This window comes from Salminus brasiliensis, chromosome 8 (genome assembly GCF_030463535.1).
Source record: "Salminus brasiliensis chromosome 8, fSalBra1.hap2, whole genome shotgun sequence".
In the NCBI taxonomy this organism is placed as follows: Eukaryota; Metazoa; Chordata; class Actinopteri; order Characiformes; family Bryconidae; genus Salminus; species Salminus brasiliensis.
The window spans coordinates 11,829,181-11,844,810 of NC_132885.1; the positions used below are offsets into that span (position 1 = coordinate 11,829,181).

At 42.4% G+C, this 15,630-nt stretch overlaps 2 protein-coding genes across 4 annotated transcripts; one reads left to right on the plus strand and one right to left on the minus strand.

The window, feature by feature from the left end:
* The first annotated feature begins 447 nt into the window (after positions 1 to 447).
* On the plus strand, positions 448 to 3,683 carry LOC140560917 (endoribonuclease YbeY-like). 2 transcript variants are annotated; one of them, XM_072685622.1, is made up of 4 exons: positions 448 to 983; positions 1,559 to 1,690; positions 1,777 to 1,845; positions 3,434 to 3,683. In XM_072685622.1, exons 1-4 carry the CDS (start codon positions 774 to 776, stop codon positions 3,497 to 3,499), a joined length of 477 nt encoding a protein of 158 aa, XP_072541723.1. In that variant the 5' UTR covers positions 448 to 773; the 3' UTR covers positions 3,500 to 3,683. The 2 variants fall into 2 exon arrangements, with proteins under 2 accessions (XP_072541723.1, XP_072541722.1); XM_072685621.1 differs by having other exon boundaries at positions 453 to 983; positions 3,454 to 3,683.
* A 449-nt stretch (positions 3,684 to 4,132) lies between these two features.
* usp37 (ubiquitin specific peptidase 37) lies at positions 4,133 to 14,917 on the minus strand. Of its 2 annotated transcripts, none has more exons than XM_072685620.1 (24): positions 14,796 to 14,917; positions 13,340 to 13,602; positions 12,348 to 12,513; positions 12,140 to 12,234; positions 11,894 to 12,009; positions 11,224 to 11,301; positions 11,029 to 11,117; positions 10,842 to 10,920; positions 10,522 to 10,677; positions 10,305 to 10,436; positions 10,095 to 10,218; positions 9,381 to 9,586; positions 8,861 to 8,978; positions 8,634 to 8,713; positions 8,384 to 8,548; positions 7,790 to 7,837; positions 7,567 to 7,699; positions 7,136 to 7,352; positions 6,799 to 6,959; positions 6,547 to 6,607; positions 6,335 to 6,450; positions 6,085 to 6,154; positions 5,271 to 5,409; positions 4,133 to 5,063 (listed from the first exon to the last, which is right to left on the minus strand). In XM_072685620.1, the coding sequence occupies exons 2-24, from the start codon at positions 13,511 to 13,513 to the stop codon at positions 4,982 to 4,984; spliced, it is 2,805 nt and encodes a 934-aa protein (XP_072541721.1). In that variant the 5' UTR covers positions 13,514 to 13,602; positions 14,796 to 14,917; the 3' UTR covers positions 4,133 to 4,981. The 2 variants fall into 2 exon arrangements, with proteins under 2 accessions (XP_072541721.1, XP_072541720.1); XM_072685619.1 differs by having other exon boundaries at positions 10,842 to 10,935.
* Between the last annotated feature and the right edge of the window lie 713 nt (positions 14,918 to 15,630).

Consider the following 15,630-nt stretch of genomic DNA (forward strand, 5'->3'; position numbering starts at 1 on the left):
TTAATACGTTTACATTTAATTAGTTAAAGAACGTGTGAATTTTTAATGAACTATTAATTATTTAGCTCCCGAACCGTTTGTTAAGGAAAAACTAAAAGATGCTGGTAGGTTTGCATTACTTTCTTTGTGTAATACAATTAAAGAAAAATCTCCATACAAGATTCAAGCCTAAACCCCCCCCCTCCCCTCCCCTCCCCCCCCTCCCCCCCTCCCCCCCTCACTGAGGAGCCGCTCACTGGCGCCACCTGGCGTCTAAAAGGCGTGTTTAGTAAAATCGGAGGAGACCATTGTACATTTTTAAAAACACAAACAAAACATTTCAATTCAACATTTAAAATGTGGTTTTATAACATATAAAAAACACAAACACACAACATTTAAAAACAATATGCAAATAAAAGAAACCTCCTCACATTTAGTACACATGGCAACCCCGCTGAAGTCGTATTGCTAGCTACTTCCTGCCCATTGCCATTAAGATCCCTGAAGGAAACAAGTGTAGTCGCGGAGATGGTCCGGTAGGAGAGAGCAGGTTTAGGCTGATGTTCAGGTTCTTTTCCTCGTTTGAATGAAAAGTTGGCAGATTTGTGAATGTGGTCAGTGTTGATTTTACCCTCAGTTCCCGCCTGCTGCGGAAGAAGTGCAGGACATGCGGTCACGCCGGTTGGTCACCTTGTGAGCCACGAGTCCGCCTGCGAAGAGCGAGGAAACACCGGTTCCCCATAAATCCAGCAGCCAGCTGATAACACATTATAGGCAGATTTACTCCCAGTATGGGTGTCGTTCTGAGAAACCTGCAAAACGTTGTCCCCCTCCGACGCGCCAGGCTGCGCAAAGACGTGGAAACCCTGCGGCACATTCTGGGAGTTCAGAAGTTTGACCTGGGCATCGTCTGCGTGGACAACCGCAAAATACAGCACCTGAACAAGATCTACAGGAAGAAGGATATACCCACAGACGTCCTGGCCTTTCCCTTCTACGAGGTAAACTCCTCAGGAGCGCTTTATTCATCACTATTTTAATTTTCCGTTCCACCTTAAATAATACACCATCTACAGATGGACCCCTACAGGCGCCACAGTGTCACTGCTGCACCATTTAAGGTGGAACGGACAATACCCTAAACCTGCACCATACTGGATTACCAAGTTCAGTAGAACTGCAGAGACATCCCTGCTGAAGAGAACAGCCTGGTCAGCTCAAGCTGGTTGACCAGTTTGACTCTTCACTAGCAAGGAGTGTGTTTCATTTAGTTTGATGGTTCAACTGGTAAAGTCAACCAGCAAAGTCAACCAGTGTGGCCAACATGACCAGCCTGAACAGACCAATGAAGCAAATTGGCCAGACTAGTCCATCAAACTTGCACTATGCTGGTCAAGAGTTTAACCAGCTGGCTCACATGTTTTCTGGCTCCGGCCGACCAGCCTGTGAACCCCCTTGACCATCAGAGTCAGCTCAGCCAAGCCCACCTGAAACCAGCTAGGTGGTTTTGAGGTGGGTTGACCTGCAGCCCACCATATCCCACAAATGTTTTTTTTTTTTTTTTTTTCCTCTGCAGGACCTGCGCCCAGGGAAGATGCCATGTGCCCTTCACAGAGACGAGTTTAATCTAGGAGATATTTTCCTGGGGGTTGAATATATAATGCAGCAGTGTAGAGAAACGTCCTCTGATTTTCATGGAACTCTAACAGTAAGTATCTCAAAGTTCAGGGGTGTAAAACCATGACTGTATACAGAGTGTCAGCCATTACTTGACTTGTGTATGTTGCTTTACAGGTAGTTGCTGCACATGGAATCTGTCACTTATTGGGGTACAGACATGAGACAGAGGAGGAGTTTGATGAGGTACAACTGAGTGACTGTGTAATTCTGGTTTACAGGCAGCAGGAGGCTACACACTAAAACAGAGGTTCTCAAACCTGGTACCAGGAACCTCCTTTCCCCACCACATTCAGTTTAACTGGTTGTTTTATACAGGGCTGGGGGTCCTAAGATCTAGATTTGAGAATTATTGTGTTCACACAGTTTAAGTGGTTCTATACACATTAAAGGGCAGTGGTGGCTCAGCGGTTAGAGCGCCGGGATATCGATAACAGGGTTGTGGGTTCGATTCCCGGGCTCGGCAAGCTGCCACTGTTGGGCCCTTGAGCAAGGCCCTTTACCCTCTCTGCTCCCCGGGCGCTGGAGTTGGCTGCCCACCGCTCTGGGTGTGTGTGTGTACTCACTGCCCCTAACACGTGTGTGTGTGTGTGTGTGTGAGTGTGTGTTCACTACCAGATGGGTTAAATGCGGAGGACACATTTCGCTGTACAGTCCACACTGTACAGTGACAAATACGTGCACCTTTATCACCTTTATCACCTTTTAAATACATTTTGGGCATAAATTAATGGTTCATCTTGGTTTTGCACTGAAGGTAAAAGCTAACCATTAATGAAGTGTCACTTAACTTGGGTGACAAACTCTTACATTACCCTTAAAAGGTCCATTCAGAGCTAATAAGGGGAATTTTAGTCACCACACAAGTCTTGGCTAATTAGGGTAAACTGTTTTGAACTGAATGAAAAACTGTGATATGACTGCAACAACAAGCAATGGCTTAGCTGAATTTGTGTAAAGGCTAGGTTCTAGACATTCAAGAAAAAAAAATAGCTAAAATTGGACACAAAGGGTGTAACAGTACTGACAAGTCACAGTAGTACAATACAACAGGGGAGGATAAAAAAAAAAGTGTATTGTGTTCAGGTGCACAAACCAAAAAAAAGTTTTACATTAAATATAATGTGTAAACTTTTTCATTGTCTCCACCCATGACAACACTGCCACTTCTTTTTAGTCCAATCCACCATGATTTAATTTTGAGTTAGAAATAAGTTATGGCTTCTAACGTCTTATTTTCAGCCGTTTCAAATCACTTACAGGCAAGAAAAGAATAAAAGCTGGTTAAAAACTATTATCCGAGTCATTTTACAGCCATGGCAGCAAGCAGGAGAGACGAGAGAAGGCAGAGAGGCAAACAAGACCAGTTACTAAAGCACAAAACACATCACAAATACAACAGCTTACAAATTTATGTGCATTAAATGTTGACTGATCTGGATGGAGTCGTCTTCTGTAATTTGTGAGTTCTAAATGCTGAAATGCTCTCTACTGGATGTATTACTTAACATCCATGGCAACATAAAGGGCAGCGCATGGACGCATGTGGCCAGCGACCATTACAGCACTTGAAATGGACATGTTCACGTGTGCCTGTAGAGACAGCATCAATGAGCCCTTAAGGTTTCCGAGGGGCATGCACACTTGTGAAATTAGTGTATTTACCCTAGTAGTGTGTGCCTTGTATTCTGTGATCCCCATACCATGTACAGTAAAACCCGAGTCAGTCACACCAAGAAAGAATAATTTGTTAATGTTTTAGAAAAGTAAACAGGCATTTCCTTCTCTCTACAGATGTCTCAGAGAGAAAGCTACATTCTCAGCGAGTTCAACAGGCTGACTGGCAGTCATCTTGAACCCCTTACAAAAAGCAGCACACAAGACAGGTGACGAGCCGCTGGAATCAATGGACTTAAACAAGCAAAGAAGAAAACAGCAATCACCCCCCCTCATACTTGATTTAATAATTAAGACTCTGCAAAGCCTGCATTTGTTTTCTAAATAAATTTTATTTTTAAAATGTTTTTAGGAAGTCAAATATTGAACACTAAGCAACTAATGAAAGTTTATACCACTGTTTTTCAAAGAACTGCTCCTTAAAATGCCATACAGAAAGAAGAAGAAAAAAAAAAAAAAAAAAAAAAAAAAAAACACTATTCAGCCCACTTGTTAATGCAATCAAGAGGACAGAGGGGAGGGGGGAGGGGATGAAACGCGTAAATAAAAGATTTGGATGTGGTTAAAGAACACAGTAAAACAAAGACAATATAACCAGACAGTGGTTTACCAAAAAAAAAAAAAAGTTTATAAAATAAATATTCACATCTGCTGACCTCACCCAAAGCAAAGTCACACTGAAATAGCTTCTCTATTCTGTAAAGGTGTATGCATTGTCTGTCTTCATTTTGAGGAAAGGCGTTCTACACATACACACAAAAATGGCTGTGCAACATCCACAACATAAAGCTCTATGCAAGGTGGAGAGAAACAATACTTTACTGGGTGTGTTTCTGAGGGTCACAAAGAAGTCTCCAAAAGTGTCCTTAAAAAAACAAACTGACAAGCTACATTAATCATTTAGCTTGTTAGATTATATTTATAAAATATGATTAAAATATCAATAAACAGTCAGTAAAGCCTTGAATATAAACTGGAACCCCTTTCCCCTCTCATCGCTATAGGACAGACATATAAAAGCCAACTGGCAAAGTAAATATTGCACAACATTTTCAGCTGCATATCAAACATGAAACACATATGTCCCCATACCACCCTTAAACATATAAGAATAAATCTTTATATTCAATAGATCATAAAGAATTTAGGAAAAGTTGAAAAAGAAACAGCTCAAGAGAGACAAACACTCCCTGACCCTCAGACATTGGCTCTGAATTTATTAATGCATAAAGACTTCTGCTCCTCCAAGGGACTTTATTTTTATCAAAGGCAATATTCAGCAAATAGGAAGAATTTGAAAAATAGAAGAACAAATGTCTCATGGCTGAATTTCAGATCCTTTAGAAATCCAGGATGTTAAGTTTCTTGTTTGTGTCTTTTCCCATAAAACAGTTAAATCTACATGGGCTTAAAGAACACCAATACTGAGGTCTACTCTAGAAACAGTGACAATAGTTCACAACAGGGAAAAAGAAAAACGAAAGAATAGAAAAGGGAAAGAAAGTGCCTGAAGTATGTGAGTGTGTGTGTGGACGGTGATCAGTAGTATTGAACAGGGGTTTCTTCTACCCTAGACTCAGCTCATCACCTCAAGGACCATTACACGAGCACCAGACTGCATCTAGGGCATGGTAAACGCGGCCCCTTAAAGAGGCTGAAGGACCGTGCGGTTGACATCACTGCTTCCTCCTGCCCTCTCTAGCTCCGACAGCTCCTCAAATACATTCCTGAGAAGAGAGGTTGTGACATTATATAAACATGCAAGATTGCTAGAGTTTCAGCAGGGGTTTGAACACAGGTGTAATTTTGTACTTTAAAACAAAGTTGCATTTAATTTCAATATTAAACCTTATATTTAGTTTAAAAGTGGTCCTCAAAAGTATGTGGCTATACTCATATATCATATATGTTTGGTCAACAACTTGTGCACTCACCTGTGCATGTAAAAGAAAATGTATCCACTTCGGTCTCTGTCCCTTTGAACAGTGGACTCCTGTGTGCGGGACACGTCTAAATCATTGTAAGTGAGCCAAGACTGCTTCTTCATGTCATAAACATCACTTATGTAATGGCCTGAAGGACAGAAAAAGGAGCACTCAGTGACACTAAAATACACTCCGTTAGAGGCAGTAAGCCAGTAGGCATTCGGTGCATACTGTAATAATGATAAGCCAAAAGTCAATATGGAGACCAGAATACTTTACTAGTACCCAAGAACTCTCGGAAGAGGTGGGTCTTCAGTCTGCGTTTGACTGCGCAGCGAGCGACTGTGCCATTTGGACACCCAGGGGAAGTTCGTTCCACCACTTTGGTGCCAGGACAGAAAAAGCCTGGACGCTTGTTTTCCATGGATCTTAAGGGACTGGCGGGTCAAGCTGAACCATACTTTGCTTTGTAGGCCAGCTTAAAAGTTTTCAAACTTATGCGGGCAGCTACAGAAAGCTAAAATTACTCAGCAGACCACGAACATCACATAAGCCTTGCCATTTAACCCATGCCATATTGTCTTGGGTCTTCAAACTCTGGCACGTTTACATTTATATTACATTTTTTTGCTTTCTCTGGGCCTCGGTTGCCGACAGCTAGCAGCATGACCAGAATTTGAACCGGCGATCCTGATCATAGGGACAGCGCCTTCGGGGCCCATCAGCAAGATATCTAAATGCATCCATTTAATGCATGTCAAATGCTTCAATTGCAATACCACTATTGTACAAAGTAACTTAACTGAACATAGTTCATTCATACCTGATGATGAGCTGGTGCCGATGTGGCTGACCACACTGATGAGTCTGAAGGAATTGGGAAGCTCTCCACACTAAAAGAGGAAATTTGGAATTAATAACATTCCCTTTAAGCTTAGACTAAAGTGTTTGGAAATATAATAAGTCATAATTTCCTTTACAATAATATCTAGTAGGTTTCCAAGCTACCACTTATACGATTATGAATTAAGCAGCCTCTAGAAACATCTTTGAGCATGGCTTTAGACTTGCACCTCAGCATTCCTCTTCAATTCCTCAGCCTCAGCCTCACTGTACTCCATGTCAAGAGTGTCCTCATTGCCCGAATCATCATCAGAGCACAGCAGATCAGGAAGGGAGTTATTAAACTCTATAAAAAAAAACAAAAATAAATAAATATAAAGTAAATACACTATCCAAGGAGGAAACAGTAATTACAAGTGCAAGTAATTCTCCATTTCTGTACCTTGCAAGCTGAGCTCTGTTGCCCTCTTCAGATCATCATCCTCCCTCATCTCCCTTGCCTCCTGTCCATAGAAAAGATCAATATTAGCCATTTCTCTCATTACTGTAAATGAAAAATCCAGTGATTTAAAACAAAGTCAGTGGACATGAGCAATGGGTAATTGGGCTCATTTAGTCACATCAAAGTTGTCAAAAAAAAAAAAAAAAAAAAAAAAAAAAAAAAAAAGGCTAAGCAATGCAAAAAAGGTCATACATGTTCCTGTAGACTTTGGGCGAGGGCCTGTTGTAACTCCTGTTCTTCGCGCTCCTGATCCAAGTTGTATTGCTGCACCCAGTCCAGCTCACCCTGTGCTCCATCTGGTGTCTGATTCTCCTTGTTCTCATCCATAGTCAGGTCCAGAGAGCCAAGTACATCTGAAGTAAAGAAGAACAACTATGAAGATATATATTTACACATCAACCGGACAGAAACAAAGAGTTCCTATAATCATGTACATAATTATAAAAAATAAATAAACAAATAAATAAAGCATCAAACAAACACAAAAAAATGTTAAGGCATGCAATCCTTTAAAAAGACCACCATTTACCTCCAGATGGTTTGTCTCCTTCCAGCAGGTCCAAATGCGGAGTTAGCTCCTGGGCATCTGTATCTCCAAAGCCTGTATCAGGGCTGCTGGTTGGTTCATCATCCTGGGGCCCAGAAAGTCCAGCATCATGGCGACTCATCTCAAGAACTGCAGCAAGCATTTCATCATCATTCATGCCTGTAAATTCTGGGTGCTCCACTGAACCATTATGCTGCACCTAGACAAGACGCAGATAGTCATTTCAATATCCAGTAAACTGCATATTTTCCATATTAAGCCGGTCTAGAATTACTGACTGAATGCAGGTCTACCAGCTTAGTTACAATGATTTACATATAAAATAAAACCATTTATACAACACTTAAATTAAAGCATTCCACCATCGTGCAAAAACAAACAAATATACTAGTAACAATAGTCCAGTGTCTCACCTCCTCTATTCGGTCATCATCTGGAAGCGATTCACTAAGTCGATGTTTGCAACTAACTTTTCTGGTTAAGTCCTCTTCGCTGTCAGAGTCACATAAGATGCTGACTGTGTTTTCAGACTTTATAGAGCCTTTCCTGTAAACAAATAAATATCCACCGTTTAATGCATCTGACTCAGAAAGTAAGGAAGCACCAACACTGGCTTAACTGTAGATGTTGCCTCACCGTAGCGTTGAGGAGTTTACACACTGTGATGTTTTCAGTGTTCTGGACCTGTAATGCCAGAAGCACATAACACATGAGAATTTGGGATAGACTGTGCAGTTCAATTTTAACACCGACTGGATTCACAATCATTACAGTGCAGTTCACAAAAAAAAAAAAAAAAAAAAAAAAAAACATTCAGCTTCCAACCGATGGTATAAGTCTGCATAGGACAGGGTGTCCAGCCTTAATCGGCAAAAAAATGGGAAGGGTGGCTGCAGGTTTTCGTTCCATACAAGCTGGAGCACACATATGCTCACACTGGTTTAATAGCTCACTCTTAGTCTTCAAAGAATTGATCATGGGTGCCCCTACTTTGGACTGAAAACCTGCACAACCTCACAGATTTTCATGTTTTCTAAAATCAAGTTGACCCACAATCAGTGTTTTTCAATACGCATCTCAGTTATCATAAATACCAAAGCCTAGTGTTTTCCCTGCTCTTGATGATGAGTTCATGAGTTGAATCAGTTAAGTTAGATAAAGCACAAGTCTAAATTGTGTAATGTCAGGGTCCTAATGAGAAACACTGCTGTGATAGGTGTAGAGGCTCACAGGGCTGTCTGAGCATTCCATCCCAGGCTGAGTGGTGGTCGCGTGTTCTCTGTGCAGTGGGAGAGCAGAGTGAGGTATTTCGGGATCAAGACCTGCTGGCCCAGCTTGCTGTTTAATGACAGCTGTGCATTGTAACTGTACCGCTTCAGATGAAGAATCAGCACCCTGCGTAATAAAGACAGAGGGAGATAGGATAAGTTCAGAATGTAGCAGGCATGGAAGAGTATACCAAATAATGTGGCAAAACTACCTAGGAAGTCTGCTGAATTTGTGTGTGACGGTCGCAGCTTTCCCGTTACACTTCTCACAGGAATATTCGATTTCTTCCATCTACAAAGAGTAGCCAAGACAGTTAACAGTTAGGTCACAACAAAACAAAAGGTCATGCAACATCAAACCTGGATTTGGACACTACTTCTGCAAAACAAAACTAAATATGGCTGATGACAGTATGCATGTGATAGCATGTAACCCTACCCTAAAGAAAAGGTCCAGCGAGTCCTGGATGGATCGCAGAGGGAGCGTTTTCTTCCTTCGAGGCAGATCAATGGACAGGTCGTTGAACTGTTCACGCTTAGTCACCACTTCCCCACAGCTGAGTTTCATGTTGACAGTGCAATAAAACATGGACAATGAAGATCGTTCAATTGCACACTGCCTTAATGTAACATGCAAAATACGATGGAAAAGCCTTGTATGGCAATCAGCTGGTCTATTCAAATATGGCTCATCCCCATTTCTCTTCAGTCTTCTGCTTATTACTACATTTACATTTAAGGCCTATTAAATGGATGATGCCCAAAGCAAAGAGTTAACATGCTGGACAGTGCCATCATTCCCCCACCCACTAAAATATTTCAAGGCCTAACAGTCAGGAATGCAGATAAAGGTATAAATGCAATACAAAAATAAGTTAGCTGAGAAAACACCTGATTTATAAAATCACAGTACACAACTGAGACAATGTCAATTAGCTTCAACACACAACACTTCTCACCTTTTGCACGTGATTGTGTGCTGCACTTCGAATTCCATATTAACCGTAACTGGACAGGTGTATATGCGTGAAGTGTCAGGCTCCTCCGTTAGCCGTGTGCCCTGAGGCTCATCCCATGAAAAGGGCTCACTCTTACAGCTCTTATTGACCTTCTCCACATCCTCCTTCAGCTGATCCAGACACTGGCTCAGGAACTCATGAGCATCCTGGGAGCAACACATTTAACACACTGAAATGCAACGTCCCATCCTTGCCCATTGTTCTTAAAAGCACCTTACAGCAAATCAGTTCTAAAGTTATTTAGAAAGAGTGTTTTACAGCAGCATTAAGTGATAGGTATTTCCTGCTCCGGACCTGCCCCTACAGTCAAGAAGAATTCACACTTTGAGCCACCACTAAAAGACAAGCCATTCATGTGCATGTTACAAGCTGAGGGGTACAGAACCGTCACTAAATATAAGAGAAGAATGTGGGTAAAATTTTACACAAATACATCCATTACACAGTTCCTTCAAGCATTGCCTATTATGGCGACGTTCAGAAGTGCAGTTTCTGGTGTGCCAGTCTATATTAACGATAGCTGCGCCACTCTCCCAAGTACAGGTCAGTGGATCACCAAAATGATTCTGAAGCAGTTTTTTTTTTTTTAAGGTGAAATTCTACATAATGCTTTAAAGTAAGGCAAGTTAACTGTGCAGAAAATATAAAACTTACATTTTGCATGTACCCAGAGAACCGCTCAGCTGTAGATGAAATGGCATTCTTCACCCTCCTCAGCAAGTCTTTCTTTACTTCTGGAGAGGAGATGTCTTTTTTGGCAAGCAGATGAGCAAAGCGCCTAATAGAGGGAAAACATGAGGAATTACATTACAATACTTCTTAATGGTCATCAAAGCTTTCATAAAACAACTTCAGACACTATACCTCAAAAGGGCATTGATCGGGACCCTCTTCCATGGGATGCCCTGTTTCAACAGGTCATTTGAAAAAGAAGGCAGGCTGAAGAGTGACTGCAGTATGGCGTTCATGTAGCAGGTATTTCCCAAGTTGGAGAACCTAAAGTAAAGAAATATATGCCTCAATAAAAACACTGAAAATCCCCAAAACCTTGTCTACAGTAAGGAAACTGCAAGAATCTTACCCCTGCAGAGGAGGCTGAGACTGAGTTAGAGTGGAGGGTCTCTGTTTATTCCACCCTCCGTATTCCAGAGATGGGCGGACTTTCTTGAAGGGAGTAGAGTGATTAGGCAGCACCAGGCTCCTTTTCGCAGAGGGGGACTGGCTTGTGCTGGTGGGCCTTTAACGGCAAAAGTCAGTTTAACATTAAAAGCAGATCCTCTATTTAGTGTCCTGGTTATACATTGACAACACTTCATAAAACTTAAAATGATCTAACAGCCGGGATGGGATATGAGTAGATTAAAGCGACTGTGAACTAGAAAAAGTCCATGTGATCTTTACCTGTCCAAGAATGAATGGGTCTGTGAGTAATCTTTAGTTCCCGTCCTGCTGCCATAGAACGATGATGGCTGGAGGGGTGCTGATACAAGAGAAGCTGTTTGTGAACAAGCCATAAACAAAAGAATAAACAAAAAGGAAAAACACAGACCAGTAACTCGTAATGATTCACACCTACAAGAGTACTAACCTGAAGTCCTGTTCTCTTCTGACTGCTTAAGCTTCTCTTTGCAACTGTGCAAAAACTTCCTGGATGGGTCTGAAATGGCCTTGTTGTTGCTAAAAAGAAAACCGTAGTTACAAATGGGGTCATAAAATAAATAATTACACAAGCATATCTGTCTGATACCATCCTGTGGATTTCTATGCTCTTTATGCTCAATACCTAGAGGAGTCGTTCTCCTTGGGGTAGTCCTCAGTCATGTCAGTATCTGAGGACATCAGCCTCTTCCTCTTCTCACTCCTGAGAAAAAAAAAATAAATAAATCAGATCAGCTCAATCATATAACCACTGCTTCCAGTCCCAGTCAATTCAAACAAACAATCAACTTCATAATACAACTTTCAGGCGATCCTAAGGTCTACTATTTCTTGTATTTATGTACAAGTGATAAACTATCAAATAAAAATCTAAAGCATCCTGTGTCCAAACTCAAGTTATATTAGACCCATGTACAGCCAATGATTCAGCTGAAATGTGAGCACACTGAAAACTATCTAGCTGCTAGTGAGAACACCATGCAGTACACACAGAAGTTTATCAAACATTTTGATTGAGCTCATCCAAACTAATGGAGGGAGTAGACACAACATCTTGCTAGTTTTGTGACACTCGCAAGTGCAGTCAAAATCCGACCCATAATTTTTCGACTTTCCAGTTGAATAAAACTATACAGACACAACCAACAATGCAACACTGTTCGCTATACAGCAAAATTCTGCTAGTGATAAAGAAGACAGCATAACTGAGCTACCCTTGGACAGTGGACAAAACAGACTAATGTAAAACCTACAACATCCAAACACAAGCCTGGAGAAAGAGCAGAAGTGCAAACCTGTTCTCCAAGAGCCCACCACGCACAGGTGTTGACGTGACTCGACTGGGACTCCCCAGCGGCTTCCGTGACACACTCTCTTCCTTGTTGTCCAAGCTCGGCCGTCTTGGGGTTGTCTTAAACATGAACCAAAGACACAGAAGGGAAGCTAAAACATTAGACAATACAGGAATTGATTGCCAAAAATATATATAAAAAATAAAAAATAAAACCACCACAAACTACCAGTCAGTAATGATGTGCTACCTGTTTTTCTGATGAAGATAAGCCTGGATCATTCTGTGCTGTCCGGTTCCCAAGTACTAACCCAAAACTGGCACTTCCCTGGTTTGTCTTAAGAGCTGAAGGAATAAATAATTTCATTCATTCATTCATTCATTCATCCATCAAGTGACCCACTCCCTGTATTAACTAGTCCCATTGGGAAGCAAAGTCTATACTAGATCAAACATACCCGTTTGTTTTCCCTGCTTCACTGCTTCAAGGTAGTCCTTCAATTTCTTCCCAACTATTATGGTCAGTTTTTCAAAAATGACAACACTTGAGTCTTTCAGTGTCAGCGACAAGCGGTTCTGACTGTGTGTTGGGGTGAAAACAACGTTCTTCACATTGTGGCTCAACTGTAACAAAAAAGTAGAAATACGTGAGTATAGGCTGCTACCAATTCAGAGATTGACAGATCATTGATGTCCAAATGTCTCCATTTTTGTCTGTTTAGTCTTCTCCATGGTTTGAACCCTGCAGCTACTTTGTATACTGAATAATAATAATAATAATAATAATAATAATAATAATAATTCTGAATGAATAAACCAATAGAAACAGTCTGAATTACTATGGATCAACTCTTGCCTTCTTGTAATTCTTCTAAGTCATAATTTTGGAGATACACGTTTCACACTGGACGGCAACGCAATGCAGATATTTGTTTGAACTGCACACATCTTTGTTGTTTATAAATTACAAGGCTGTGACCATTCATACTTAATCTTTAATCAAGTATCATACAGATTTGTCAATCTTTTTTTAGACAATAAAAGAAAGGGATTTATTTTAGTATTTCAAATATTTTCATGAAAAAAAACAAACAATGCAATATTTTAAAGAGGGGTATAAATAACACTTGCATCTATACAGGTATCATGAAGATCTGCAAGTAGGACGATCAAATAATTTAGCACTGCCAAAAGCTTGTATCGACATTTTGCCGTTTTCCACGTTGACAAACTGAATCTGGAGGTTCTTTCTATGGTGTCAAAATTTATGAAAGACGAAGACTTCTAGAAATGCTCCAGAACGACTTGGATTAAACTCTTTTCACACTGCTTCCGCTGAAAGACATTTTTCTTTTCTCTGATGCTTAAATTGGGCCATTTTGGAGATAATATGGATTTACATGACAGAATCATCCCTGACAGCCCTAAAGCTTTTTTTAGATTGATGTACCTGAAATTTTTTGGGAGTTCCCCCGCTGTTGAACTTCAACACCAGATTTGATTTGTTGTCCCTCTCGTGGATCTCAAATATGCCCTCTTTCCATCTGCTGGTGCCCACATCAATGCTGGTAAAGCGGATGCGCACAGCGCTACCGCTGGACAGCTTGGGCACTGCGACAGCCATGAGTGCGTGGACTGGACAGGGCGCTGAAAAGTGCCGCTTTGAACGCTATTGAGGACGAACAGATGAGGCCAGTGCCCCTCACAAAAGCCCTAACAATGGAGAGAAAGAGGGGATGAGAAAGGCGCTTCTTCAGTCACAAACAGCCCAGCCCAGGGAATAATGAGCAGAGCATGGGTTACATTATGAAACACATGTGGAAAGAATAGGACAGTTTAATGGTCAGTAGATGTAGGATAGCACGGTGCTATAAGGAGCATAACAACCAGAATTAGGTTAGCTAGCTCGCTCAAGCGCACGAGCGGAGCCTGCAAGCCAATTAAGTAATCTAGCTACCTAAATAATCAAGACTTCAAAGCAAACCAATAACACTCCCTTCATAAGGTGATAAAGCACACAGTGGAGAGCCAGCTGTGAGTAAACCATGCAAACATGGTGCTATAGGAGTCAGTCACCTGCATGTGCTCCAATTCAACATTATGCATCTAAATGAGCAGTTTACCTCCAAATACAGCTTAGCCAGCTAGCTAATGAAGATGTGGGTTTTTGCACCCCCTTGATCACCCTACTAGCTAAAAGTTCTCCCATCCAAAAGTTAACTAGTCCAGCCTGGGTCCTACTACTAGCACTAAGCACTCGCTATAACAACAACAGCAGCAGCAGCAGCAGCACGAGCAGCAGCAGCAGCAGCACGAGCAGCAGCAGCAGCAGCACGAGCAGCAGCAGCAGCAGCACGAGCAGCAGCAGCAGCAGCACGAGCAGCAGCAGCAGCACGAGCGCGGCGCCTACCTCCCTTAGCTAATATAACTGCGATATCACCACCAACCGAGACGTTTCCGTAGTCATTTGTGCTAAAAGGAGACCCACAAATTTAACAGAGCCGCCAAAACACAGTGAGGAGCTAGCCTAGCCCGAGCAGGCTAGCTGGCTGGCTAGCTAACTAATTTGGTTCCACTAGGCTCGAGCGCCTCCGCTAGCCGGAGAGACCCCAGGAGACGGCGCCGTTACAGAGATAACCATACAGCTAAATAAATACAGAGTCACATTAATAACAAATAACCCTGCAAATAAAAAAGCTGCAGCACTGCGCTGATAATATCCCCCAGGTTCACGTAAAGCGCTCCGTCTGTCCAATCATGAGTCTGAGCGCGGAGCCCGGAGCGCTTAGCGCGGAGCTACAGAGGCTCAGGCCGAGCACAGCCTCCTCACTCAGGCGCGCTGTGCACCAGCCTTCACCCCAGCTAAACACCGCCGCGTTTCCCAGAACAGAACACCGGCTCTATACCTTTCTCCAGGCTGGAAGCGGTAGAGGCGACTCGTTTTCAGCAGTATCTCCCCGGGCAAGGCTGTGTCGGAGGCGGAGAGCTGCCGGCATGCGGCGCGCTGCGGTGATGGCGGGAACCAGAAACTCAGAGGAAATGGGAGGCGAGAAGCTGAGCCAGTCACGCGAGACTTCCTCCTTTATTTTGATGTTCGTGGCGAGCCGTTTTAGCCTCAAATGACACCAAGGAGAGAGACATGCGCTCTGTACTTACTGTAAACACAAAGTTTTTCATAGTAGATCCTCTGTTTTCAGATATTATTCACTGTGGGGTTATCAGATGCTGCTGCAGCCCTGCTAACAAACAGACTGGCCAGCTCGAGCTGCTCAAGCTGGTTGACAAGTTTAGCCCTGGACCAGAATAGGGTTGAGTTTGATGGCTTAGCTGCTCCACCGGTGTGACCAACCTGACCAAACAAGTCCACAAGTATGACCAGTGACCATACTGGGTGATCTGCATAACCACACTTGTCTACCAGTATGACCAGTGACCATACTGGGTGATCTGCATAACCACACTTGTCTACCAGTATGACCAGTGACCATACTGGGTGATCTGCATAACCACACTTGTCTACTAGTATGACCAGCTTGGCCATGCTGGGTGGTCTGCATGACCACACTTGTCTACCAGTATGACCAGCTTGGCCATGCTGGGTGATCTGCATGACCACACTTGTCCACCAGTATGACCAGCTTGGCCATGCTGGGTGATCTGCATGACCACACTTGTCTACCAGTATGACCAGCTTGGCCATGCTGGGTGGTCTGCATGACCACACTTGTCTACTAGTATGAC

Excerpts from the sequence above, each read along its gene's own strand:
- LOC140560917 (XM_072685621.1), top strand. The coding sequence starts at position 774 with ATGGGTGTCGTTCTGAGAAACCTGCAAAACGTTGTCCCCCTCCGACGC. Across the intron at positions 1,691-1,776 it reads ATTTTCATGGAACTCTAACA|GTAGTTGCTGCACATGGAAT; the intron begins GTAAGTATCTCA and ends GTTGCTTTACAG. Across the intron at positions 1,846-3,453 it reads CAGAGGAGGAGTTTGATGAG|ATGTCTCAGAGAGAAAGCTA; the intron begins GTACAACTGAGT and ends TTCTCTCTACAG.
- usp37 (XM_072685619.1), bottom strand. The coding sequence starts at position 13,513 with ATGGCTGTCGCAGTGCCCAAGCTGTCCAGCGGTAGCGCTGTGCGCATC. Across the intron at positions 12,010-12,139 it reads TATCTTCATCAGAAAAACAG|ACAACCCCAAGACGGCCGAG; the intron begins GTAGCACATCAT and ends TTCATGTTTAAG. Across the intron at positions 6,451-6,546 it reads AACAGAGCTCAGCTTGCAAG|AGTTTAATAACTCCCTTCCT; the intron begins GTACAGAAATGG and ends TTTTTTTTATAG.